The 25,864-nt window shown below is 35.4% G+C and overlaps 2 protein-coding genes across 5 annotated transcripts in view; one reads left to right on the top strand and one right to left on the bottom strand.

Moving 5' to 3' along the window:
- Nucleotides 1-3,692, top strand: part of TRAPPC13 (trafficking protein particle complex subunit 13) — a 27,109-nt gene extending 23,417 nt beyond the window's left edge. For 2 of the 4 annotated variants that reach the window (XM_066181216.1, XM_066181218.1), the window contains 2 exons: nt 253-403; nt 499-3,692. In XM_066181216.1, coding sequence (XP_066037313.1) covers nt 253-403; nt 499-603 — 256 coding nt within the window. In that variant the 3' untranslated portion in view covers nt 604-3,692. The remainder of the gene's footprint in view (nt 1-252; nt 404-498) is intronic. The other 2 variants (XM_066181217.1, XM_066181219.1) reach the window with 1 other exon arrangement.
- Nucleotides 1,986-25,114, bottom strand: SGTB (small glutamine rich tetratricopeptide repeat co-chaperone beta). Its single transcript, XM_066181220.1, has 11 exons — nt 25,044-25,114; nt 24,477-24,599; nt 19,295-19,398; nt 18,821-18,890; nt 15,045-15,144; nt 12,574-12,678; nt 9,460-9,598; nt 9,311-9,373; nt 7,234-7,271; nt 6,891-6,974; nt 1,986-5,433 (listed from the first exon to the last, which is right to left on the bottom strand). The coding sequence occupies exons 2-11, from the start codon at nt 24,574-24,576 to the stop codon at nt 5,322-5,324; spliced, it is 915 nt and encodes a 304-aa protein (XP_066037317.1). The 5' UTR covers nt 24,577-24,599; nt 25,044-25,114; the 3' UTR covers nt 1,986-5,321.
- Between the last annotated feature and the right edge of the window lie 750 nt (nt 25,115-25,864).

Genomic DNA, 25,864 nt, shown 5'->3' on the forward strand with positions numbered 1-25,864 from the left:
TGTAGTCCATCCAATATGTAAACACTATTATATTATCCAGTATTGCTAAACTCATGACAGGATGCTTGTGTCAAAGAGAGCTGCCTGCAGCTGAACTACTGTGCATCGCAATAAATACTACTTGCCGTCTTATAATTATTTATGAATCTGGATTAATAGTAACCTGAATAATAATCAAGCTTTTACATGTCTGCAGTCTTTGAATGCTTAAAAAAGCCCACAGGTTTATTCTTGTTTTTCGATTTCCTCTAGCAGTGAAAGGACTATGGATCTGGTTTTAGAAATGTGCAATACTAATTCCATCCACTGGTGTGGAGTTTCAGGAAGGCAACTTGGAAAGCTGCACCCAAGTTCATCGCTCCATCTTGCACTTACATTGTTGTCTTCAGTGCAGGGATTGCAGGTAAGTTATTAGCACAGTTTTGTTGCAAAACAGCTGTTTTATAATACTAATATTTCTTTCTAATAACAACTCTTACAAATATTTTCCCCTTCTAGAGTGTCTCTGGCCTAAGACTTACAGACACATTTTTGAAGAGAACATACGAGTATGACGATATTGCACAGGTCTGTGTGGTTTCTTCAGAAATCAAGCAAAACTGAAGAAAAAAAAAATCTGTAGTTTCACTGGGCTTTTTTTTTTTTTTTGGACCAACTTCTTCATGTTTTTGCAGTCAATTGTTTTAAAATGAGTACAAACTAAATCAAATCCCTATAAAGCTGTCAATGTGATAATGATTGAATTTCTCTGAGCATTTCTTAAATGTTTCCAAATCCTTTAAAACATGCATATGCATTTTATCTACTAAAAATAAAACCTTTGAAAAAAGTATAATTCTAGCAAATTATATTGCCTTTACATCAGCTCAGGACAGGGGGGATGAGATTGATAAGAAATACTAGCATTTTGTGCTTATTTTTCTTCTTTTATTTTTTTTTTAAAGTATTTAAACCCTTTTAAATTCGTGGCTCTGACAAAACTGCTTCAGTTCAAAGGAGCTGACATTTTACAGACAAGTTTGTGGAATCCAAATCCAAAAAAATATAATACGGGGTACCTGGCACGGCAGTGTATTTGCATGGTACGTGTCTAGCCATGGGAAATTAAACCTGATAAAGGCATGAGGTGAAGAAGTGCAGCTGGCACTGTTGAGGCAGGAGCTAGGAAGTTAGGAGCTAGGAAGTGGACTATAAGCCAAAGGCACTGTTGGTTGTGGCTCAGTCTTTGAAGAGGAAGCAATACAGCAAATCTGTCTCAATTAATCTGCCGTCATGAGCAGAGTTGTGCATCCCTGCAATACAGGACATGCTGTTAACAGGCATGTTATTTTCCAGTTAGTGGGGAACTGAAAACTAAAATAGTAGAACTCAGGTAATTTTTTATTGTTAAAATAAGGTGGTGCCAATTATTCTTTCCATCCCAGAGATAATTAAATAGATTTTTAAGAAAAAAAAAAAAAAAAAAAAGAGGAAAAAACCCCAATCCTGCATTGCTGTCTTAGATCAAGTCCTCTAAAGCATTTACAGAAAGAAGTTTAGTCAAGTCCTGGTCAAGCACTGCAATGTGCTTTTCCCTAGCTTTGTTTTGACAAAAACTGGAAATATTTTTGTCTGAAATATCTGTGGTCACCCAGAGGTAGCCATTTAGTGGATAATATGGCAACAGTTTAACAGTAGGTAAACTAGTGTTAAAGACTCTACTTGCCAGCTTGTATTTCTCAGCTACCATGTTGGCACTTAGCAACCTTATTAGTTTTAACACTATTTTACTTAAGGCTTCCCATGCATAAAATCTTAAGTGTAGTATTCAGTGTTAAAATACTGGATAAATTTAGGACCAGCTTCATATATTGAGGGACTAAGTCCATACAGGAAACAGTAAATTAAAAATGTAACCTGCCTATGTGATAAACATGAACAGGTATTTAAACAATGCAATTTACCTGTTACTTGAGATACACAAAAATTAAACCAGAGAACCACAATTATACAGACAAAAAAGTATATTACTTTATTTATAATATATCTTCAAGTTAAACCACACAAACTGAAGGAAATGTAACCACATGGCAGTAAGAGGTAGGAGAGATACAGAAATAGTAGACAAGTTGCGTTATGCCAGTATGACTTTCTGTTGCCATGAAACAATCTACTCAAAGTTACAGAGCTAGTTCTATCTCAGTATGCATGAGTGATTTTATTTTGCACTTGTTACAAAGCCAAGAGTGCAACTGAAACAATTTCTAAGCTGAGTATTTCATTAGGTGTCTTTATGATCATAGTTAGAAGAATATACTCCCATGCAAGCAGGTTACAGGAGTTTACAACTGATTGCAAAATATTTTCTTCTCTAACAAATTATTATACTTACACACTGATGGAACAGTAATGATACAAAACCAATTAGGTGTAAATGCAGATTTGCTCAGTTGAACAATAAACTGCAACTGACCTTAAATTAAAGCAATATTTACAGGGATTGTGGTTTACCACTTTATCTAGCAGAATGAAAAATTTTAGCGCAAGATACAGTGAAGTTACTACACAGGAAAAGATTCCTTCCACACCCTGTGATTAAGACATGTTGCATGACTGAAACAATATAGGCAATTCAAAAAAAAGCAGACTTTAGCATAAATGATCTCTCTGTTCATGGTTTCAGTGGAAGAGCATGTAATGACAGCTCCTGTTACTGGTTTCACTGTTTTTTGTTTAGGCTATAAAGCCCTTTCTGTTAATACACAAGAAACAGAGAATGTTTACTAGTAAAGTATTGTGCCAGTCAGTTGTAGCACATTCCTGAAGACTTAGCTAATGCTGTTAACGTTTTAATATAGACTGTGTGTTATCTGAAGTAAAACCTAAACACAGAAATATTGTAGCATGTGAAATGAAAGTTTGTTACAACTCCATGAAGATGACTTCAAGAGTAGTTTTCAGATAACTAACCAATGCTTCATTCCATTTAACCTTGGGGATTGTTCTCCCATAAATCCAGTAAGCTATGGAGCTTGTACTTGACAGTACAAGTACACAACTTTTTCTGCCCTCTTTGGATATTAACATATTTTGTAGTTCTTAAGGAACTCTCATTAAATTCTTGACACTGTCTTATAGCAGAAAAGTAACTGAATGCCTGAGGGTTGCTGTTGAAAAGTGAGAATAATTTGAGTTTGTAGAGAAATATTGGCGGGCCTGTCCAGTCCACCATGGATTTTCTGGTCCTCCCTATCAAATTTAGTGAAGCACACTTCAAGCAGTTGAAGATACGAAAGAGAATTTAAAGCAACTGTGAAGTTTAGCAGGATACATACTAGATGCAATGCTTCTCTCCTGACACAACACACTACTCCAAGTAATACTTCTATACTTTTTGTAGCCCACCCAGAGCCTCCATAAATCTTCTTTCTAAATGGTATTCCTGTCCTACTCAGTGTAATTGAACTTACTTAAGTTTCCTTGAATGGATTAGATTCAGGATCTGAGCTACCTCTGGGAAAAAATCCCTTTAGGAATTTTCTTTCTTGTCATCAGATGTCGAGTCAGAAGCTGTTACTTGAAAATGTATTTAATGTAAAGTTTAAGTATCTCTACAGCCTGAATAAAGCAGCTACACCAACTTAAAGAGAGAATTCTAAAAAGCATTTTAATGCTGTACATAGGCACGCTAATCAATAAAGTATGGAATGTATTAAAATCATTTATCTGGTAAACTTTACTTCTTCATTCAACATATGGTGGTAATATGGATTTCCTAGATTTGTGTTTTCTCAAATGCCTTTCATTTCTCCTTAGATCCAACTGCATTTTTCTCTCTGGTTTAGTAGAGTAAGATATACCATAGATGCACAACTGTAATTTCTTAGAATCAAGTATATTACTTGGCCCCGAATTTTGCATTTGCTTCTGCTGGAGGAGCTCTTTTATGAGCACAAGATCAATTGGATATAAAGTCTGAAGTTCAGAAGTTCCTACATATTTCTCCATTTGGGAATCTATTGTTAGTCCTCCACATTCCACCTCCAGACTAACTGGCCATGAGAGATCACTTTGTCTAAGAAATCAAAGCAGGCTCCTTAAATCAGTTTAGATATACAAAGAGAAAAGTGTTGAGAGGGTGTTGAGAACCTCCTTGGGCTAAGAACCAGTGTACTTCATATCAGAAAGCAGTGTGAACAGTAAGCAGAGTAAAAAAAGTTAACATACTAGACATACAGAAAGCAGCAGTCTTACAAGAGTAATATTAACTGAGCAAGAAACAAATACTATAGAGTCGAAAAATCTTTACCTTGACTATATAGCCATCATTTTAGATATATATGTGTAATTAAAAAAAATCCCCAATTGTTTAAGCCGGTGATTTATCACACAAGAATAGAAAAAGAATCCTTCTAAGGCAGTTCTTTTTAAAATTTTTCAGTACTAGTTATTTGTATAGTCACAGGCTCAGTTTTAGCTTATTACAGTTAAGAATTTTAAGTTTATATTAAATACTGCATACATACGGAATGTAATACAGCTTGCCATGTCTAGGAACATAGTGCCATAATTCTGACCTCCAGGGCTACCATCATGATGTGAGGGTAAACATGGCAGTAGAAAAGCCTACAACTTCTCTTTCCCAAGACTAGTTCCATTTTGATTTCTGTGCATTATCCTACACAGAATTATTGTCTTCTCTTTCTCTACAATGTGTGGTACTCCTTCATATACAGTCATCTCCCTCTCTTCTGCCCAATGAAGTTGAAAAATATATCCTGTTACTCAAGAAGGCCTCTCCACAGGATTAAGAAAACAGACTTCTCAAGCACGAGTTTTAAATACTCTCCATACTCCAACACTGCGTAATGCTCATTATAAACGGGCACATATAGATGGGCCTGTTGTTTCAATATTTCAGTATTTCAATGCTGTTTAAAGGAGCACAGCCATCATGATTCACACCATATGAGTAACATGTCTTTTACCCTGTCTAGCATTTTAGAAGTAGGTGTTGGGCAAGATCAGCACACTACAAAACTCCTCCCCACTCAGTAGCCCCGGAGGTCAATCTGATGTACATACTGAAATGACTTGGACTTGGGGATTTTAATAGATCACTTATTCAGTGTATTAATTTTCAGAGGAGTAACTATACATAAATGCTATGTTCCAAGTTATGTGCAAGAAATCTGTTTACCAGATTTATTCTTGTTTGCAAACACACACAAAGAATTTTCTGTCTTCTATTCAAGCAGAAGAGTTACAATGGTGCTTTTGCTACTAACTATGGTATGCATTTTGGGGTTATATATCATTCCAATTCATATGACTCCTTGAAGTCAGGAATGTTCTTCAGTGCTGCCACTCAAATATCTGCTCCGGATATGATTTCTCAGTTGCTCTATGAGCTCAGGATTCTGCTGCTGTATCTGCTGTGCAAACTGCTGCCCCCTGTGTTGAACAGTTTTAAGTGAAATCAGCAAGTGAAAGCAACATTTTTAAGAAAACAGGATATCCCAATACAGCTGAAAGGTGCATTACATTAAAATTAAGATTAAAGATATCTTGATTTGCAGTCTTAGGGTATTTGCTGTATTATGAATTTATCTGGTTGAAGTGTCTCCAAACAGATTCATCATCAGAAATTTATTTTCTTTCTTTAGTATTATTACTTCTACTTGATAACATGGAGGAGAAAAGTATCACCTTACAAACTATATTACCTTTTATGGTAAAATAACCCATCTGCTCCAGTGATTTCTTCCCTTCTTTTTGAGAGGATGCATTCTAACTGTTCAAAGTAACTACTCTTAGAGTTGGCATGCTACCTTATGTTAATGGTTCCAGAAATTCAGTATGCAGCTGCCAACTTGTACTTGTGAACAAGACATCATTATTTGAAAGCAAGCATACTATCAAATTTTTATATCTTTCATGACTGAAGTAAAAATAGAACTATCTGTAACAGTGGTAGTTTTAAGAGTTAAATTAATAGGGGAGACCAATGTGTAAGAGAAGTGTAACACTTGTTTACTAATAAAAGACCAAAAATAAAAGATACAACTTCATGAAAAGCCTAGCTTGTCCTCCCTGCTACTTCTAAACTTTGTGCAAGTAGCAAACTGTAAAGACTCCTTCAAACTATAGTGCAAATTGAAGAAAAGCCACATTTTTATAGATGTCTGTGTAGTATACGTTTTCTGTGAAAATAGCCCTAGATTTTTGCAGTGAGACATTTCTGCCTGCGATGTAAATCATAAATTGCTTTTGCCCTGAAAAGGTGAAACTTAAAAATAGTTTGGAATTGGCTAGAATGCTGAAATAAAGTAAAATTGTGTGCCCCATAAGAGATCATGGCATATAAGGAAATGGCATGTTTTTGTGCAGACCGTTCCAGATGGATATCATCGTTACAGTATAAAAGCCTTGGGTCCTGGTTTTTGTAAAGATATTCTTCATTATCCTGAGTTCCCTGAAACATTCCTCATCTAAATGAAGGGATGTCAGAGCAGAAATGGATTTGACTTGTACTGAGTAAATCTGTAGCTTTCCTAACTAGTATCTGAGATAACAGGTAGTAAATTTATCCACACATTTTAAAAGCATATGTAGGAGTACTTGAAAGACTTAACGGAATGTTTTTAGTAAGTGGCATTAGAAAGTAACAACATTTGAGTACCAGAAAGTGAAGCTGAGCACACAGCAGTTCCGTCATTCCGTTTGATAGAAATGTATGGAGCAAACAAACAAGGTCCTGGATAATAACTCTTTGGTTTCTTGGTTTTAATAACAAACAGTGGGAATAGACCACAGTATAATTCACTTGACACTGCACCCCTTTTAAACAGATGTTGCAGAGTTATCCTACTACAAATGTGACAGTTAAAATTGTGCAGGTTCTTACTTACGCGTGGATCAGGCTGGACAAATCCGAAAGGCCACCAACCCCAGCAGCAGGGCCACCAATGGCATTTGACATCATCCCTGACATCCTGGAACAGTTAGCACAGTGTTGGTATTGGGGTGTGCAGGGACCTTTACTGTTAGCAATGAGCCCCAGTTCTTTTTTGAATTGCTGAGAGGAAGCAGGTTGTAAGGAGAAGAAACTACACTTCTACAGTAAGCAAAATAAAATTATATTTTCAGTAATATATCTACATTTCAAAAATACAGCTATAAATACTATACATCTTTTATTAATTCAAACATCTAAAGACATTCGTTTTAACAGTACCCCATTTTAATACTTACAGTTGTTGAATTTGAGGATTTTGCATTAAGCTTGCTGCCTAGAATAGACAACATACAGCTGAAATTATAAAACATTTACTGCTTGGCTATCACAAAAAAATGGGGAAAACCCCCACATGCTGCAATCTGTTTTATTACAAAATTAAGTTTACATGCAGAGCAAAAAGAATCACTACAGCAATTTATTTCATGGAAATGAAGCTGATATTATTTGTTATGTATTAAAGAAAAAAATAGTGATTACAGATTCAGACATGAAAAGTATGACAAGTCATTTAACAGAAAAAACCCAGTGCCAGAAAACTAAACAAACGAAACATTGAAGAATTGCAAGGACGAATGTTTTGTACTGGCCTTCTTGGACAAAAGTTTGTAATTTTTTTTGCCTCTCAGCCTGGATAAATTAATTTTGCAACTATTAGTAATACCAGGAATTAAAAGTTAAGATTATGGGCCACAAAATATTTCAGATCAAACCAGAGCATGGACTTACTTTGTAGCATGGTTTTGTGGTAATATATATCTTCACTGGTAATGGCATATTTTCTAATTTTGTAGTAAGCATAAGGCTATTTAAATTTCTCATTCATTAGATACTTCTAAAATTGTATTTGTATAGTGTAACAGTGTCTATGGACTGATACTATAGAAAAAAATTCAAATTAAAAATTAATTTTTCAACATTATTAAAGTAATTCCTACAGAAATCATTGTCTGTATGAATGCGCCATCAGTAAACAAAACACAGTATGCGCTTCTTACCTCTCTTATTAAAGATAACTACAAAAATCAGCTATATCCAATATTCATTTTATTGATCAATATGTCATCATATATAGATACCTCAAAAGTAAATCAACTTTTCTAGTTATTCTCTAGTTAATAGTTAGATATAAAATGTCACATGCAGGTCAGTTCTGTGCTCAAATACAGGGTTAGTTTCTTCCATCAGTAATAAGCCTTATCTAGTTTAGGGGCCAAAAACTGAGGCCACAAGCAATTTTCTCAAGGTCAGACAGTGAGGCAATTTTTTACCTTAACAAAAAATGAAGTAACTACACCTTGGGAAAATAACTCATTCATTCCTGGATAAAGACCTTGTGTTTTTTGTGTTCTGTCTACTTCGCCAGGCATCTTCTGGAAACAATGTAAAAGATCCTTTCCCCAAAACCAGCCCCGTACATCATTGATTCTAAACAGACATGGGTTGTCTTAAGTACATCACGTGGCCTGTGAAGTAGTACACAGAGTTCCAGTGCTATTTAATCGTGAATGCCATCAGAGAACTTGCTCCCTCTTTCATTGCCTATTGTCTCTCTTATTTGGACCATGTTATCAAGCCAGATGTGTGGATCTCTTTTGAGTGCAGCACACTTCCACACAAAAGCACTGGCTGAAATGTGCTGTTCCAGTGAAGCTTCCAGAGGGCTTGTAAAATTGTAACTGCTTTCTTGAAGGAAATAAGTTTGGGGGTTGTTTTTCGTGTTTTTTTTAATTTTTTTTTCTCCAGATTCCATTCTACAAAGTTAATTAATTCCATTTAGCTAAGAAAGCCATGTGGAAAAAAAAATACTAAGGGAGAAACACACAATTTGTTATTGTACTGAACATAAAAGCATGCACTATATGCAATTTATATTAATTTTTAACTCTTTTTTAAGATTAGGGATAATTTGAAAGCGTAATAACAGAAAGGTCTCTTGGGTAGTTCTCCCGAAGGAGAGTTACTTTAGTCCTTGTATAATTGTTAACTACTCTGTGGAGAATTGAAGCAATTTTCATCATGCTGTTGACAAGAGCATTACTGTCATATCATACATAAAAACAGCATAGCTAACCTTACGTGTGTTTTTATTTATAAGTAACAGAAAATCAGCTGGAAATAAGACAGGCATTATTGGAGATACATGCTTCACTTCTTGTTTCAAGTGTAAAATGATGTAGAAAAGTTGAAATTCAGTGTAATAAAACCATTGCTATAGTAATAATCATTAAAATTGCTTGTGTTACTGAACAACAGTTGTTCTTAAAAGTTCAGTTTTTAAATGGGATAATGCAAACCTTGAGATATACTCACCATACTAATGAAGGCAGGATTGTTTATCAAGCTCGCCATGTCAAAACTCAGTCCAGTTCCAGTCTACAAATAAATTGCAATTGAATCTAAGTTTCCTACAAAATCCCAGTTAAAACTATTGTAAATAAATAGATACAGAGCAAACTTACAGGACTGGACACGTCTCTTAGTTTCTGTTCTGCTATTTTCAAATTTGACTTGTAAGAGTCATTCTCTGGATCAAGATCCAGTGCTTTTTGATAACTGGTAACTGCTTCTTCATATTTATTCACTGAGGTCAGAGCCAACCTAATGTGAAATAAAAAAATCCTGGTTAGAACATAAATGGTCATCAAAAGCTAATGATACATTTTCTGTTCTAAATAAAACAGTATCTCACAACTGATTTTTAGCTTGACCACTTAATTAAAACAGGTTATGCTATTGTGGTACTACTGCTTAGTGTAAGCACTTGTTTTTGCAGAAAAGGGGATTCCTCAAGAACACATCTTGCATTGTCTGTTGCATATAAATGCTAGTTTCATTAAAAACTCCTTGGTGTTATCAAGTGACTTAGTCACTTTAAGAACACAAGCTGGATCCAGCATCTGTGACTTTTTGCATAAGCTCTTAGGTGTTTTTTCCAGTACTTTTGACCCAAGAGATTATTTAGAAACTTACATGTGTAAGTAGGGCAAAGATACTATTAGCATGAGTTATGCAGTGTTAAGAAACTGGACCTACAAATACATTATTAATTTATTTATATAAACCCATATACTTTTAATATAATAATTACTATATTAAGTATTTTATTATAGAATATGTTTGATAATTACACTGTTGTCCTTATACATTTATATAGAAATTATGTTATTAGCATTATTATAATTATCACTATTTTAAAGTACCGGACCTACAAGTTTCAGCATAATGGATTTTTGTCTCAGGATCAATGTAAAGGTTCCCCTTCAACAACCTGACAAATAGTAGTAATATCTGTAAAATGCTGTAAGAAACCCTTGTATCAGGGAAGCCTACTTAATGTTTGAAAAAGACTCTGCTCCAGCAGCTCATGAGAGCACAAGACAGACCTACTACTTTTAAGCAGTATTTGTTTTCAAATTTGATTATCTACTATATTTAAAATGTCATCTTTCTTTGAACTATTCCAGAAGTCGATCTGGTTGCATTTCAATTCTATCTGCTACTGTATTTTCAATTTATACTGATCAAAAAACTAAACTGATCTTTCCATTTTGTAAAAGATTTGTGTAACCCACATTCAGCTATTTAGTACTTCAGTTCACCTTCTGATGCTGAGCTACACAGCCTGGGTTGATAAGCCTGTGCTTATGCCCACTAACAGACCTTGGTTTTTCATCTCTTGCAGATAAGTTCAGCATTTTAGATAGATCCATGATTGCCATCATTCTCAGTAAGAGTATGAAACTCTAGGAATTTCCAGTATAGCTCCTGGAGGAACCCACACAGTATTAGTGGTTTTTCTCTTAACTCATTTATCTCCATAAAAAACAGCCTCCCTTTTGGCCCATTAACTTGCCAAAATAGTTTTGGACCAGACAAGAAATGCAATCCATTATTTCTGTGATGCAATATTGCTTTTTACAGAAAAAGTATTTTACAGAGAAGGTTTCTTGGAGCACAGTACAAGTTAGAACAGCAGACAATTTCTTTCCTCACACCTCCTACCCAGACAAGCGGTCTTTCAGGATCACGCTGGAAATACCACCTTTAACTGACATTCCCACTTTTAAATTGCTCCCATCTCTGTAGATTTGTAGCATTTCTGCATCTTTCTGCATGTAAAGAATTTCTGTCAAATTCTGAGAAAAATAGTTATGTCTCCATAATGCATACAGAGAGCACATCATAAGGACTTTTTGTTGAGAAGGTGTTTTGTACACTGGGGACATGGGGGTGGGATTTTCACTTTTTACTAAACAAGCACAGTTTACTCATTCAGCCTGTGCCAAATATTTACTCATTGGCTTGTAGCTCGAAATATGTCCTCTATTAAAACAACCAGACAAAAAAAAAAAAAAAAGAGAAACTTGATTGCCTGAGAATGGTCCCACTTTCAGTATCAAAGAAACATTGGTCTTACACCCAAAACTGTAAAATAACCTCCAACCAAATCAGGCTGTAGCATCCCTTCATATCAGTGAAATCAAGGGAGCTTGTATTGTGCTATATGAAGAAACAATCTAAGGAGAGTTAAACAAAACCAATTCAACAACCAATTCAAACTAAAATTTTAAAAATAATTCATCATTTCAAAAGCTCTTTAGTCTAGGTTGGTAATAGTAAAATGAACTGTATTATGGAAAGTTTTTAAGTGATAGAATTCCAACACATTTTGCCTTAAAATAAATGTCCCCTGTATGGTTTTGTCCCAGCCCAACAAGAATTATCACAGACAGTTCCAGGGCATGGGTCAGAATTTAACATAGACCAATGCAGTTTTGCAATAGGTTGGTTGGATGTGGCCACTCCATACTGCAAACTAAATTTTAATAACATGGACACGAGACATTTTGTACCAACTGACGCAACAAACGATCCCAACCATTTTTTAATTTACTGGTATAAAAATAACCTCAAAAGACACACGTAGCATTACGTTCACTACCACAGTGTGCTTGATTATTGAAAATGCAAAGCTAGACATTTTGGAATAAAGGGCCTTCACTCAGACCAACGGCCTGTTAGAGCATTCCTGACATTGTTTTCAGCTAACACTTAAAACCACCCTCAAGAGGCTATACAGTTAATCTCTCAGACATTGCTGAGAAAACCTGCCAAAGAGACAGAGATTATTCTTCCTAAAAGATCTGCTTCCAAAGAGCTACTGAACAGAAAAGTTAAGACTTTATTCCTGCTAGTGTGAAGCACCAATGCTGTTCTCTAACAGCATCATTTACAGATTCAGTGTTCCAACTGAACAAAACTGTTCCAATTTTGATTACTCGTAACTAGTTAGGAGGTAGGAAAAGATCGTCGTTACTTCCTAAACTAAATTTAGCATGTTGATAAATAGAAAGAAAGAAACTACGTACTGATGAAATCCAATGAAAATGCTGATATCAACCACATATTAAAAAAGCTAACAGTCAGATAGGGTCATCTGCAGAAAATTGCTATACTTGCTCAACAACAATGTTCTGTAAGTGAATAAAACAACCTGGCTCCACATATTTCAGAAAATCTGTGGTGATGTATACATGGGTCTTCAGTGTTTATTCAGATTTCCATTAACTTACCCCATTCTTCCATATGCTTTGCTGTACTTTGGATCTATTGCTATGGCACTCTCACAGTCCTTTATTGCTTCCCTGAAGTTGTTGAGCTTACTTTGAGCAGCAGCCCTAAGAGAAAGATGGTAAGGAAATGAAGCTTTGTCAAAAAGCCCCAGCCAAACTATCAACCAACCAACTAAAAATGCACAAAAACCAAAACCAAACCAAAAAACCCCAAAGCAAAACAAAACAACCAAACCCTAAGCCTAGATATTCACATGTTTGTGACTTATTTAATCTTACTGACTTTTCATTCACTATTTAGGCTATGTTTAACTTTCTTTAATGAAATAGGACAAGCAAATGTTGTGAGCCAAGTATGTGCCCAAGTGCATTGCTAGACTGCGATTTTGGTGAACATGCACTCACCTCTGCGGACCCAAAGGACAAATAATTCTAAGGAACTGTCTAAGATCTAGCATATGACTACGCACAAAATAAATCATAAAACCTATTACAAGAAGTGTAACTGTCAAGTAGTAATTTATATAAAATCATTGTATAAAGAGAAATATTTTATACAATTGTTGTTTTCCAGCAAGAAGTATCATTTTACAGCCATTCAAAGGAATGCTGTGATTTTTCCCTGCTCAGGTTTTTAGAAGTCAACTCAAGCTTGTAGGTAAATCACAAAAACATTTCTCAATAACCTCTGCATTGCTAAAATACAGTTGCATCTCTAAACTGGTGAAATACTAAATATTGCAGATATTAATATAATAAGCTTAAAGACTTGACCAAATTAAAAAGGACATTGAAACACATTAATAATCAAAACTTCACCAGATTGAAAGGTCTCAAGCCACTCTCATTTATTCTTCCTTGGTTAAAAAAAATATTGTAGAAATTACAATATTTTCATTGTATAAAGCATATCACATTAAGAATCCTTTCTCCTGTAATTAGCTCCAGGTTGCATGGGTTTTTCTGACTTTGATTAAAATGTCTTCTGAATGGGACTGCTCATCTATTTTGGGCTGTTTTAACAGTTGTCCAACTCCACAGATGCCAATGAAGATTTATAAATAAAAGCTGGGGGCAACGCTTGTTCTCATGTGTTGGAACAGAAAACGTTTTTCCATGTTCACAAGAAGATTTACATGACCAGTTAAAATTCTGAGGGCATACTAGCCCACTCTTTTTTGCACTGCTGTGAATAAAAAGCAATCCCACTGAATGCAGCATGTCCCCATGGCTCTCAAACAAACTTAAGGTAAGAATAAGGTATATACTTACTGAAATACTCTATCATCCACAAAACTCCAAACAACTCCTGGGTGTTTTTAAATAATTACATACAATACCCTACTGATTGACATCAAGAATAATTTTGGTTCTCACAAATGTGGTATGTGATGCAACACAAAAATTATTTCTGCTCTTGCTAATTTCAACTTTGACATTTAAGCCCCTACTGAGGAAACTTCCAGTGATTTTTGGAAGCTTTTGAATCTGGTCTGATATTTCTATTTTATATGTAAAGTGACTCATGATGAGTTTCCACAAGGAATATAGATGATTTACACTTTTGAACTGCCAACCTAAATATGTAAAATGTTCGCAAACCGCATAATTTCCTTTCTCTTTAAACTTGCATTTAAACACTGAATCTTTCATTTGTATTTATCATAAACTAAACTCTGGAGCAATGGATGCAGAGCTTCAAAAATAGTGTAATCCAGTGGGTACTGTTCCACAAGGCCAGATCAACAGCACTTAAGTTAATCCTATATCCTTAAATTAATAATGGAGGCACTCTAGAGATGGGCTTATTGCAGTAGGGCCTAAAAGCAAGGCTGCCTTTGCTCTTGGGCTGGTCTTCCAGGCAGTGTTCCGCAAGAGCAGACAGCTGTGACTAGGTTAACATGCCCTTCCAAGCTTACCTGCTGCCAAATCACTATGTCTTCTTCATTCATGATAGTAAAGAATAGATTAGATAAGAAAACTGTAAGCAGCAGCATTGTTATTTTTCAACAGGTCACACATGAAAATACTGAGTATTGACAAAATGCTTGAAATCTCCAGAATGGTATTCCCTCACTGATGATTTTTTTTTTTTGCCAGAGGTAGCTAGTACTCAAGGAGATAGAGAGAGCAGCTGAGTCACTGAAGCACCAGAGAAAAAGGCTTTAACTGCTCTCAGCAGGCTGGAAATCACAGTCTGTGTTTTGATTTAATACAGACAACCTGACCGCACACAATACCTGATCTGAAAAGTTTTAAGTAATTTTAAATTACCCATTAAAAATTACCCATTTTAACTGATACAGAGATGCTGAATGAGCTCAATTTCACTCTAATTTTACAAATCTAACAATCAATTTCTAAACAGTGGGGTTTCTAACCTCATGTTACTTTGACCTGCTTCACAATTTATCCTTAAAATAATGTTAACAAAGTCCAGGAATGAAAGCTGTGTATCATTTTGGTTTTACCTGTTGCAGTAATAGACTGCATTGTTTGGATCCAGTTCTATAGCCCTAGTGTAACAATCCACTGCAGCACCATAATTTTCTTCCTTCATATGATTATTACCTGAAATAAATTATAAAAAGCTCTTAAGTCATTAGATGAGACAGTATGTAGTTAGATGAGACAGCTCTGTATGAAAGAAACAGAGCAGCTACCTTATAGCATCTGTATAAGTGAGTTATGACTGCACTTTTTTGAGATACATTCTTTTAAACAGAAAAGTAATGGAATAATGCAAATAAAAATATCTACTATGTCTGTGAAGTTTATTATATACATTGCAGTACATCACAGAAACCTTCCTCTTTTTATCTTGGTATTTCAGACTTTCCAGCTAGTTTCTGCTGTTAAGGAAAGATCCCTTCACTGACAAGTGTCATTGTAATTGCAGCCCACTCTAATATAGATTCATCAGTCCTAACTATCTTTGCAAGCTCAATACACTATGTTAATTTTTTAATCTAACTTTCTCATATGTTCTAACAACTTGCTTGTAACTATCTAAATAAAACAAAAAAACCAAAAGTAAAACATGTAAGTTAAACTCATTAAGATAATGAAAAGTACGTACAGGGTAAGCAATCTAAAAGGATTCAGAAGTAAAATTTCTCACCAGGGAAACTTAGAACTTCTACTCTGTAACAAAGTTTCACATTTCATGTGTTTTAAGTCCAGTGGAAAAAAACCCACAAACATTTATATAACTTCTCTATGGACAGAAAATGTTGGACTAAGGTCTTTCAAAGCAAAAGACATCTTATGCATATTTTTGTCCCCAACACAAGGCAATCCTGGTAGTTTCTGTCTTTCCTGATGACACAGTAGTAAAAAAACCTTGTTCAGAGTGCCCAAACTTGTCTGTGGTCCTGCTACTATCAATTTTTGGCCAGCTGGATCCTACAGAAGCCTTGGTTTCCTAGAAATGTCAAGAAATTGTCAGAAAAATTACAGACTTCCACTGACTTCTTGTATTTCAGCCAGATATTTAAACCTTCTCCTAAAATAAACAAGACAAGGGATAGGTCAATAAGTTACTACTGATGTAGGTAACTGCGTAAGCAAAGGCTAGAAAAGTTTGGTCAGTGCAACAGTTTATCTCTGAGAGGAAGCAAGACTGGAACAAGTCCTCAGTGCTTGCTTGCACTAACTGAAACAACTGTACTTGCATTTATTTGTGAACACAGAGAGCTTAGTGAACAAAACCAGATTTAAGTAACAAAGTATCATCAAAGTAGTACAAAATCACATCCTCTAATAGTGCTGTACTATACTGTAATTACAGTAAGCAGTCCCTTCCAGTGAGAAGTCAAACAAACTGTACTTGCATGTATACGTTCAAAATATGCACAGAATGTAACAATATCTTTCTTGTTTTCTAGAGGCCCACTGTTTATGCAGCTTTCCTTTGTTCTAAGGTAAAGATCTGTACACCAAATTATGCTGTCAGACAAAAAAGCATTAAAAATTAGCTGCACTCAGCAAGATTACAGCAGTTAGTGTTCCTTTAAAACAAAAATACCATCAATGACTATCAGTGCTAGAATTTCTGTTACTGGTCTGAGGATGACCCAGGGTACAAGGCTAAGTTGGAGATAGTATCAGTGCATACCCTTCTTGTTATCTCTCTCTCCAGCTGTAACCTTGCTAAAGGAAAACAGAAAGATAGCTAGATCTACTAACTGCTGAGATAAGGAAAAGCATCGATATTATTCTATTTTAATATCATACAAAATCCTTAAGACAAATGAATTACACAAATGGTTATACTTTTGAACATGTATCCTCTATACTGAAAATACTACCTGTTGTTATAATTATGCTTTGGTAATAATATACAGATCTCTTTATGATCAGGCCACCACTATACAAACCTGGACATAATCTGTGCTCTTACACATCTTACACTAAGCCAAAGTGTCAATGATATATAAGGTTAGTAAATTCAAGTATTGAGTAATCTGAAGGGTATATTACCTCCTGGTTACCAAGAAAGAAAATTCAGCTCCCTGATTTTGTTTTGCCATTTATTAGCCAATTTGTATAAATATCAGAGCTGCTTTGAGACAAGAGGAGGAGCAGGCTGGTGGCCACAAAGGTGAGGGAAGTTATTCCATTGGTAAGGGCATACAGATAGAAACGAGGAAATCACAGTTACAGAATTACGGTATTCTTGAAGATACACATCAAATAGTCTTCCCCAAATTATCTAACTAATTTCCTAACTCAGGCTAGAAAATACTCATAACGGAAAGGCATGATAGTGGTGATAGATAATGTGTGTGAACATGTGGAGGATCAAAACAACAGAGAAAGCAGGACACTAAGTTTTAATTTTATTATAGGAAATTACCAGAGGCATTTAAAGCAGTTCAGTTGCTCCTTTGTTAAAGTTTAGACCTTTCCAATTTTTTTTCAGTAGAGCCGTGGAATTACTTTGGTAAAACCACAAAAAGACTAACACATAGCACACACTAATTTCATTTTCTCAGTCTATTTCACATACCCTTGTGGACTGAAAGATAGCAAGACCGAAGTCACAGATTTAAAACAGCTATAACACCCACAAAGTGCTGACAATTCCTACAGTTCAATAACCATATTGGGACCTAGAGGTATTCTTTACTTTCCATGAGTTGGCAGTAACAGCAAAACAAAAGACAGCGTGCACAGCAGGCAGGTTACAACTGATAAACACATTTTTGTGACCTAACTATGTTACCTTAGGTCTAACATAGGTTAGGTTACCTATGTTAGACCTAACTAACTAAATAGTCACAAAGACTATTGTGACTAAATAGTGACAAAGACTATTTTTGTCTCAGAATTAAAGAGCTAATGAGCAACTCCAACCATTAGGAAAACTTACTTTCAGAGCCAGTAGTGGACTGCATTTATGATTACAGATGACCAGTTTTAAGGTAAGAGAGACATGGAGTTAATTTTGAAAAACAGTATGACTTCGTCCACATTATTGTGGAAATTTTGAGAGGATTATATCTGCCTTGCAATTAGAAGTTTATTTATTTTTCCTATAAAACTCAGACACCTGAAAATCCAACAGGTCATAAACAATGTGATTCAGAAAGCATCAATCCATAACAATTCATAACAGTTATCAGTGCTACATGCTTTTTTCCATTCCCCTCCCCTTCTTTTTGAGGGGAAATAACATGGATTCCTTCTTAGGCAGCATTAGTAACTTCCATGGTACAGCTGCTTTTCCTCACAATAACAGCTGCCAAAGGGACAATAAACAACTGGCTTGTCTGCAGTTTTTATAAAGCACACAAATAATTTCACATATGTGAAATATTAACCCTAGTAAGTTCACAAGAATTTTTCCACTGGCTTCTGTTGGGTCAGTTTTTTAGCAATGTTTAACATCACATATCCATTCCAATGAAATTTTTGCAGAAACGCAACAATTCCATGCACAAACAGCTAGACAATAGCTGTTCATTATTTAAAGCTTCTGCTGCTTAGGAATGTTTCCAACTTTACATGTTATCCCTTAGATTTTAAGCAACCTCCAGAGCCAGAAAAAGAACAAGCATTATTTCCTTTGCTCCTGGATGAACAAATCACTTAGCCCTCTAATGACATAGCACTCACCAGAGAATCTATATGCTGAAGTTTTTTTGTGAGGTGCATGGTACCCAGCTGCTATACTATCACAACCCACAATAACGCAGAAAAAAATAAATGGATAGGGCAGTTTATTTCTATTTTTATTACAAACCTTCATCCTTCAGTTGGTCAGCCTTTACAGCGCCTTCTGGTAAAGTACGTGAGAGAGGCAGCATCTCATTCTGTGTGGAAAAAAACCCAGGATTTTTTCCTTTAATATATAAGCCCTGATTTTATCAAAAAAACTTTCAGAAAGAAGTGAGAAGCATCAGCAAACTACGAATGACATCAGGCATTTATCTCTGGGAATTGCAAAATGCTTAAATGAAGAATAAAAACCTTCAAGAAAGAATGAGGCATCCACACTTTTTCTATGTGGAATTTTCCTTGTCTAGCTGAAATTAATTCCTCCCACTGCCCCCAAAGATTCACATTATACTAGCTTTTATGGAAATGTAGGTTTTTTCATATTTTTCTTAAGTTTTCACATCATTTTGACCTATACAGCACTTTGATATTGTGTATACAATATGAAACCTTAGGACATATTGGCAGAGTAACGCTAGAATCTAAATTAAATTCTTACCTTTTGAATAGAATTTGTGAACATTTCTATCAAATGCTGTGAGGATGCAAGATGAGTATCTTCCAGGGTAATCTTAAACACAGTCTCCAGACACTGAATTGCAACTTAAAGGAAAAAAATTTAATAACGTAAGTCGCCAGTTTCTCAATAGAAGCATAACTTTACTAATTTATTTATAAAGCTGTGACTCATTTCCTTATTCAGCTAGTAAAAGCAGCTCTTTGGAACATATCAAAAAATAAAGAGAGGCTACGTGATCCCCAGAGAATTAGCTTGCTGAAAAAGATCTAAGATATACACAGTCCACATATAGTTTGGCCATTATATTAAAGCTAATTTAAAATTTAATTTCAGTTCTTTCCGTTTTTTAAAATTTTTCTTTAAACATATAGTGATTTAACAAAAGCACCACAACTCATAATACAACTGTGAATGTCCATGTGTCACATACCCCACCTCAATACACACAACTGGCACATATCTGTGTGCCATAACAGCTGGAAGAAAGTGGCTCATCTTTACTGTACAGAATAAAGGCAAGATACTTATGACTCTTACATTTTTTGGAATAAAATGTATTTATTTTAAGATACTTTTTTAATCAAATGCTTTATTAATCACAAAACTTCATCCTATAAAAATATATCTGCAATATCCTTTCACGTGCTCTCTGTGTGGAAGGATTAAATGGCCCTTCCAAACCAGAAACAACGCAGATATGCTCACAGTAAACTTAAAAATGTAGAGCCATATCCCTAGCTGAAGTTTTACATATGCTCATATTTTCAGACAAAAGATCAGTAGCAATCACTATTTACAATTCTGTCTATATGCATACATAAATATACATATATATACACACACACACACACAGTTACAGTAGTATTGCAAATGATATAATTATTTTCCCTATAATCTTAAGACCCTAGTACAATGTTTTTTATTAACATCTAAATGTCTTAGACTGAAAACTGAGGAGGAACAAAGAAGGGTCTTTGTAAAGCCTAGCTTGAACAGAAAAATGGCTGTTTTACCACAGATTATAGACAAACAGGAGTATCTGAATTCAAATTTAGTATCAGTAAAAGCAGATTCTTAGTACTTAAGCTTACCCTCAATCCAATGTTAGTATAATAAATATAATTTGAATTATTATTTGCATTACAATGAAACTGAACACTGATTCAAAATTAGAAAAGGAAAATTACTGAAGGTTAACAACAGTAAGGCCAGTTTTTATCTTCTATGTCACAGCTGGCAGGAAGGGGGGAGAAGAGATTTGTAAAACAGATAGTAAAACCAAGAAAATTATACAATAGAAATTTCTTACAAACAGTATAGCATGACACAAAGTTAAAAGTTGGTAACAATGGAATACACTGCTAAATATTCATACAAGTTGCTCCTCTAATCTATAAATCAATTGACAAGGTCCTAAATCACGCAGTAAGAGCACTAAGGGATTTGGGTTTAACTCCTTTGTCTCCTGCTATGTGAAAAACTTAATTCTTATAAACACAGATTATGCTGAATTTTGAAATATATTTAAACCCTTAACAGTACTTTTTATTACTAGGCCAATTATTAAATCAGTGAAATAACATATATAATTTTTCCTTATATGACTAATAGGAAGCCATTTGCAATAGTTTACTTACTAATTTTCCCTGACAGTTTATTTTTACTGAAACGCACTCCCTTTTCTGAATGCCTCTCCTCATTTGTAGTTTTGCATAAATTCAAAATACAATCCCATCCCTTTTCTTTCTCAAGGCATCAAATCTATGACACCAAATCTCTGTGATACAGAAGAGTTTTGCAGAATGCAGCAGTGCACATTATCTTTTAACAAAGTTATTCTGACTATGGTCCTCAGCATTTTCATCAAATAATTAGCTGGTGCTGTGAATTCCCGTATTTCTCCTTCAAGTGGAAAATGGAATTTATAATCCCTCTATTTATCACATATATAACAAAATTAGGACCTCTTATAGGGTGAATCAATAGGTTAGAATAACCACTGGCTAAATGCAAGCCAACAAAAGAAATCCACATAGAAATAAACATTGCTAAACAGAAACATTTTCAAATCAGAAAATACAACAAGTTGTGACAAGGTCAGTAACAACCCTGTTTTAACGCTACACAAAAACACTACTCCAATAAAGTCAAAGGATGGAGACTTGTGTTTTGCCTGAAAAGTTTCTCAGAAGGCCAGACTGCCAGCACCTTGCTATCCCATTTATCAAAGTGAGGCACTGTCAAATGCTGGAAGCTCAATATTATCACGGAAGCACTTGATGCAGCATATGAGCTATTTACCTAAGTTTTTTCCTATGAATGGTATCAAAGGCCAAAGTTCTCTGTTGTCCTAATTACCATCTACCATCATCCACCTAGATGGTGGCTGAAGCTTGAAGTGAACACCTTGCAAACCACTTCCCTGCTGAACAGCTGGGACTGACACCAACACCAGCACCTGGGCTATGCTGGAACCCAGCTCTGTGTCCCCAGTGCCACAAAGCTCCAGGATGTTTGCTGTCCAAACACAAGTTTGCATCACCAAGCAGCATGAAGGCATCACAGCCAACATGCAGGCTGAATAATGAGCATTAATTGGGCTGCTGAGGCCCCCTTAGGACTTCCTGTCATCTTGCTTCACCTTACACATAACCTTACCCATGTCAAGTATTACATGCATCCACTGCCTTCCTGTTTTGGAAACACTGGAAACACTGCCTTATAGAAATTAGTTGTGGTATATCAATTATAGGAGTAAGAAGAAAATCACAGCCTTCTGCATGTTGTAGAGAGTTTATGCTTTCATCCCACAGAAATAGGTGCTATAGAAAAGAAGAGAGAGTGACAGAAATAAACCCCACCCTGTAAACAGGAAAGAGAAATAACTGCAATTTAAACACAGTCTAAAATATAACTTGGAAGAAGGGAAGTTTCTAGTTCATACAAAAGAGTTGAGCCCTAACCACCAGGGATCTGTGCTAGACAGTAATTAGGAGAACAGAGAACTTTGGCCTTTGATACCAGACATAGGAAAAAACTTAGGTGAATAGCTCACATGGCGCATCAAGTCCTTCCCTGATAATATCGAGCTTGCAGCATTTGACAGTGCCTCACTGCTCTAGATACTTGGGGAATATATTTCTCTGGTCTACCTTGCAATTACTCTGCTTTCTCAAAATAAGGCATTTTTATTCATCAAGCAATTACAAAATTCCTAAAGGAAATTTACACTCTCATCAACATTTCTATATAATTCAAACATGCAGTATGCAGGTTGTCATTGAGTATGAATACATCCTAGACATTTTATAAGGGCTCAAAATTTTTTTGTGATGCTCTGTCTCCTTTTTTGTTGTTTTATGAGAAATGGGAACTTTTTGAATTACTTCTTGGCATGTGATAACAGTGTTTTGTCTTTTCACAGACACCAAGTAGGTACATAAGGTACCAACAAAAATTATCAGTCAATTCTTTTCATCCCTTATGTTCCACCTAACATTAAACCCTTCAGTGAGTAAGACTTGGCAATTGCTACTCTACATGCACTAAAGATATTTTGCACAACTGAAATGAGTCTATTTTTCAGAATGCCCGCCTCTTATCCTCTAACACATAGCATATGGTACCATGCTTGTGGCAGAGCACAAATCTAAAAATAGGATTTCAGATCTATATTAAAATGGTAAATTTTGCATTGGCTTTTAAGCACAACTGAGGTTTTGTAATATTTTTTTATTTATAAAACTGATTCTTAAAATTGATTCTTTCATATATATATATATATATTGGCTAAGGCTGTTCAAAGACATGTTACCAGGTAAATTTTCAACCATAACCCAATGTTTACCAGTTTCATTATAAAAACAAAAGAAAATCTCTTCACCTCTCATTACATATGATATCCAAAACCATTGTTTTCTTTCATCAGATGATCATCATGATCTGACACAGGTTAAATTTGTTGACGCTTTTCAAATATACAAAATGCTCCAGATTCTGACGTAAAACCAAATCTTTTGGCTTTTATTCCTTTGGGACTATCCTTTGACTATAATGACACAAAGCTTTCTTTCTTGTTTACTTTTGTGAACAAGTACCCTGGACAACCAATAGATAATAGAAGGAAGCACACTCCAGGTTTGTCTTTTAACTTATGCCTCTGAGAAGCAGGACATGCTTTGCATCTCAGCAAAGTCTCTCCTTGCCAGAACTTTCACAGAACTCAGTGATCAACTGCACTGCTGGTCCTAGACTTCTTCCAAATTCCTCCTCTGGCTGACTGACACAACCAAAGACTGCTTGAAATAGTAGAGAGATCTTTTTAAAAGGTGCTATGAAAAACCTACTGCAGTGTTAAGACATAAGTCTTCTCTCAGTTCCACATTCTGATACCACCTGACATGAAGTCTCCAGGAATTAAGGAAAAGGAGTAAGAGCAGTATAAAGGAGAACATCAAATACTACAAGGTTACAAAGATCTAGTGAGTATCTGCTAATAGGGAAATACAGAGAGAATACATCCACAGATAAATGAACTTGGATGTATGATAGAAGCTACATGATACTGCAAATATTCACTACCACACGCTCTTTGGAGCCAGGACTCAAGGGAAAAAGAAATGCAAAGCATTTATCTTATTTTCTTAGGATTTCTTTTTCCTCACAAATAACATAGAATCCTTGAAAGGAAACAGTTCTTCTCATCTACCAAAACCAATATAATAATTGTTTTACTTCCTCTGTAACCAGCAGAGCTACCAACAGATAAAAAATGCAGAAAGAAACGAAACATAAAAGAGAAGAAGAAGCAGCAGAAATTTGTGGTACACATACACAAGTCATTTCCAGTGTCTGCATTATAGCACTGCTTAACTTAGAATCATAGAATTGTTCAGGTTGGGAAAGGCCTGTGCAACTAATGTGATTTAAAGTACCTGTTGCTCAAATTAAGGCACTACACAATTGTAGCTTTATAACACCTTTTAAATAAGAGATGCCTTAAAATAATAATTAATTAAAACCATTAGGATCATGATCTTATTTATGTCACTTCAGTTACTTTCTGTGATCTTAAAGGAATTTAACACCTGTGTAGGTATTATATACATACACACACACGTACATATACATAAAAATACATGAAAGCACCTTTGCTGCTTACCTTCCAAGCTTTCTTGTTCATCTGGAGTGAAAGTATCCATCTGACTCTGTTCTCTCAAGAAATGGATGACTGCATAAACCAAGCGCTTGACTGATGACATGTTGAAATTGTTTTCTGTTATGTCTTAAAAACGACAGAATCTCTTATTTCAGAAAAATGAACCCCTACAGTATTCCAACCTCCTCGTAATCTCAGTAAGAAGTACACATAATACATAAAACATAATTTTTCACCAGAAAGCCCAATAACATGATGCCTTGAAAAACGTAGTGAATTTGCACAGATCAGAGAAAACTGCTACCATCATGTAGTCTAACTATCAGCAAACAAGCATGTATTTCCTCCAATTCATTCCTGGAAGAAAAGCTCACAAAGGTTAAAATAATTTAGCAACTTATTTTTCATTTATAGGGTTTTTTTTTAATGGTTTGCAGTTATTTACATATACACTTGCAAGTAGGAGCACATGCTGAAGTCAAAGCCAATTAAAAAAGCACTGTGATAAATATAATGATAGAAAGAAACACACTTCAGTAGAAGTTGGTTTATGAAATGACTTGGTGTTACCTTTTTATAAAAGATGTTCCTTGGTCTGATACGGTGTTATCCTTTGACAAAAGATCTTCTGTGGTGTGACACACACGGTGTTATCTTTCAATATAAGATGTTCTGTGGTGTGACACACACAATGTTATCCTTTGATAAAAGGTGTTCCACGGTGTGACACGCACAGTGTTATCCTTCAATAGAAGATGTTCTATGGTGTGGCACGGTGTTATCCTTTCATAAAAGGTGTTCTCTGGTGTGACAAGCTATTATCCTTTAATAAAAGGTGCTCTATGGTGTGACACGGTGTTATCCTTTCATAAAAGGTGTTCTCTGGTGTGACATGCTATTATCCTTTAATAAAAGGTGCTCTATGGTGTGACACGGTGTTATCCTTTCATAAAAGGTGTTCTATGGTGTGACATGGTGCTCTGAGCAGTTTATTGTCACTTTGGACAAAGAAATGGAACACCATGACCTCAGGGCATACTTGTGATTAGTGACACTACTGGCTCAGTCTGATTTCCATTCAGCATCAGCTGGGAGTTATATAACTTGGAGGACAATTTTAGTCACAACTTTTCGAGTTATTTTTCCTTAAATCATGTTGATTTAAAAGGGCACAACCGTATCCAGTTCTCCAAGCAAAGCGTGTTTAAAAAATAGCATTAAATGAATAGCAAGATCAGGACCAGCAGCTCTCGCTAGGTTATTTTCTCTCCACAACCCGCGAGCAAACCGGTGTGCGGCCAAACCCACACCAGGCAAATCCCGTCGTGGAGACAGGGAAAGCCGGAAAGGCCACCGGCTCAGAATGCCCAACCGGGGACACTGGGCTCCCT

The sequence above is a fragment of the Chamaea fasciata genome, unplaced genomic scaffold, assembly GCF_029207755.1.
Source record: "Chamaea fasciata isolate MVZ Bird 193981 ecotype frontalis unplaced genomic scaffold, bChaFas1.0.hap1 SCAF_4, whole genome shotgun sequence".
Lineage (NCBI taxonomy): Eukaryota > Metazoa > Chordata > Aves > Passeriformes > Sylviidae > Chamaea > Chamaea fasciata.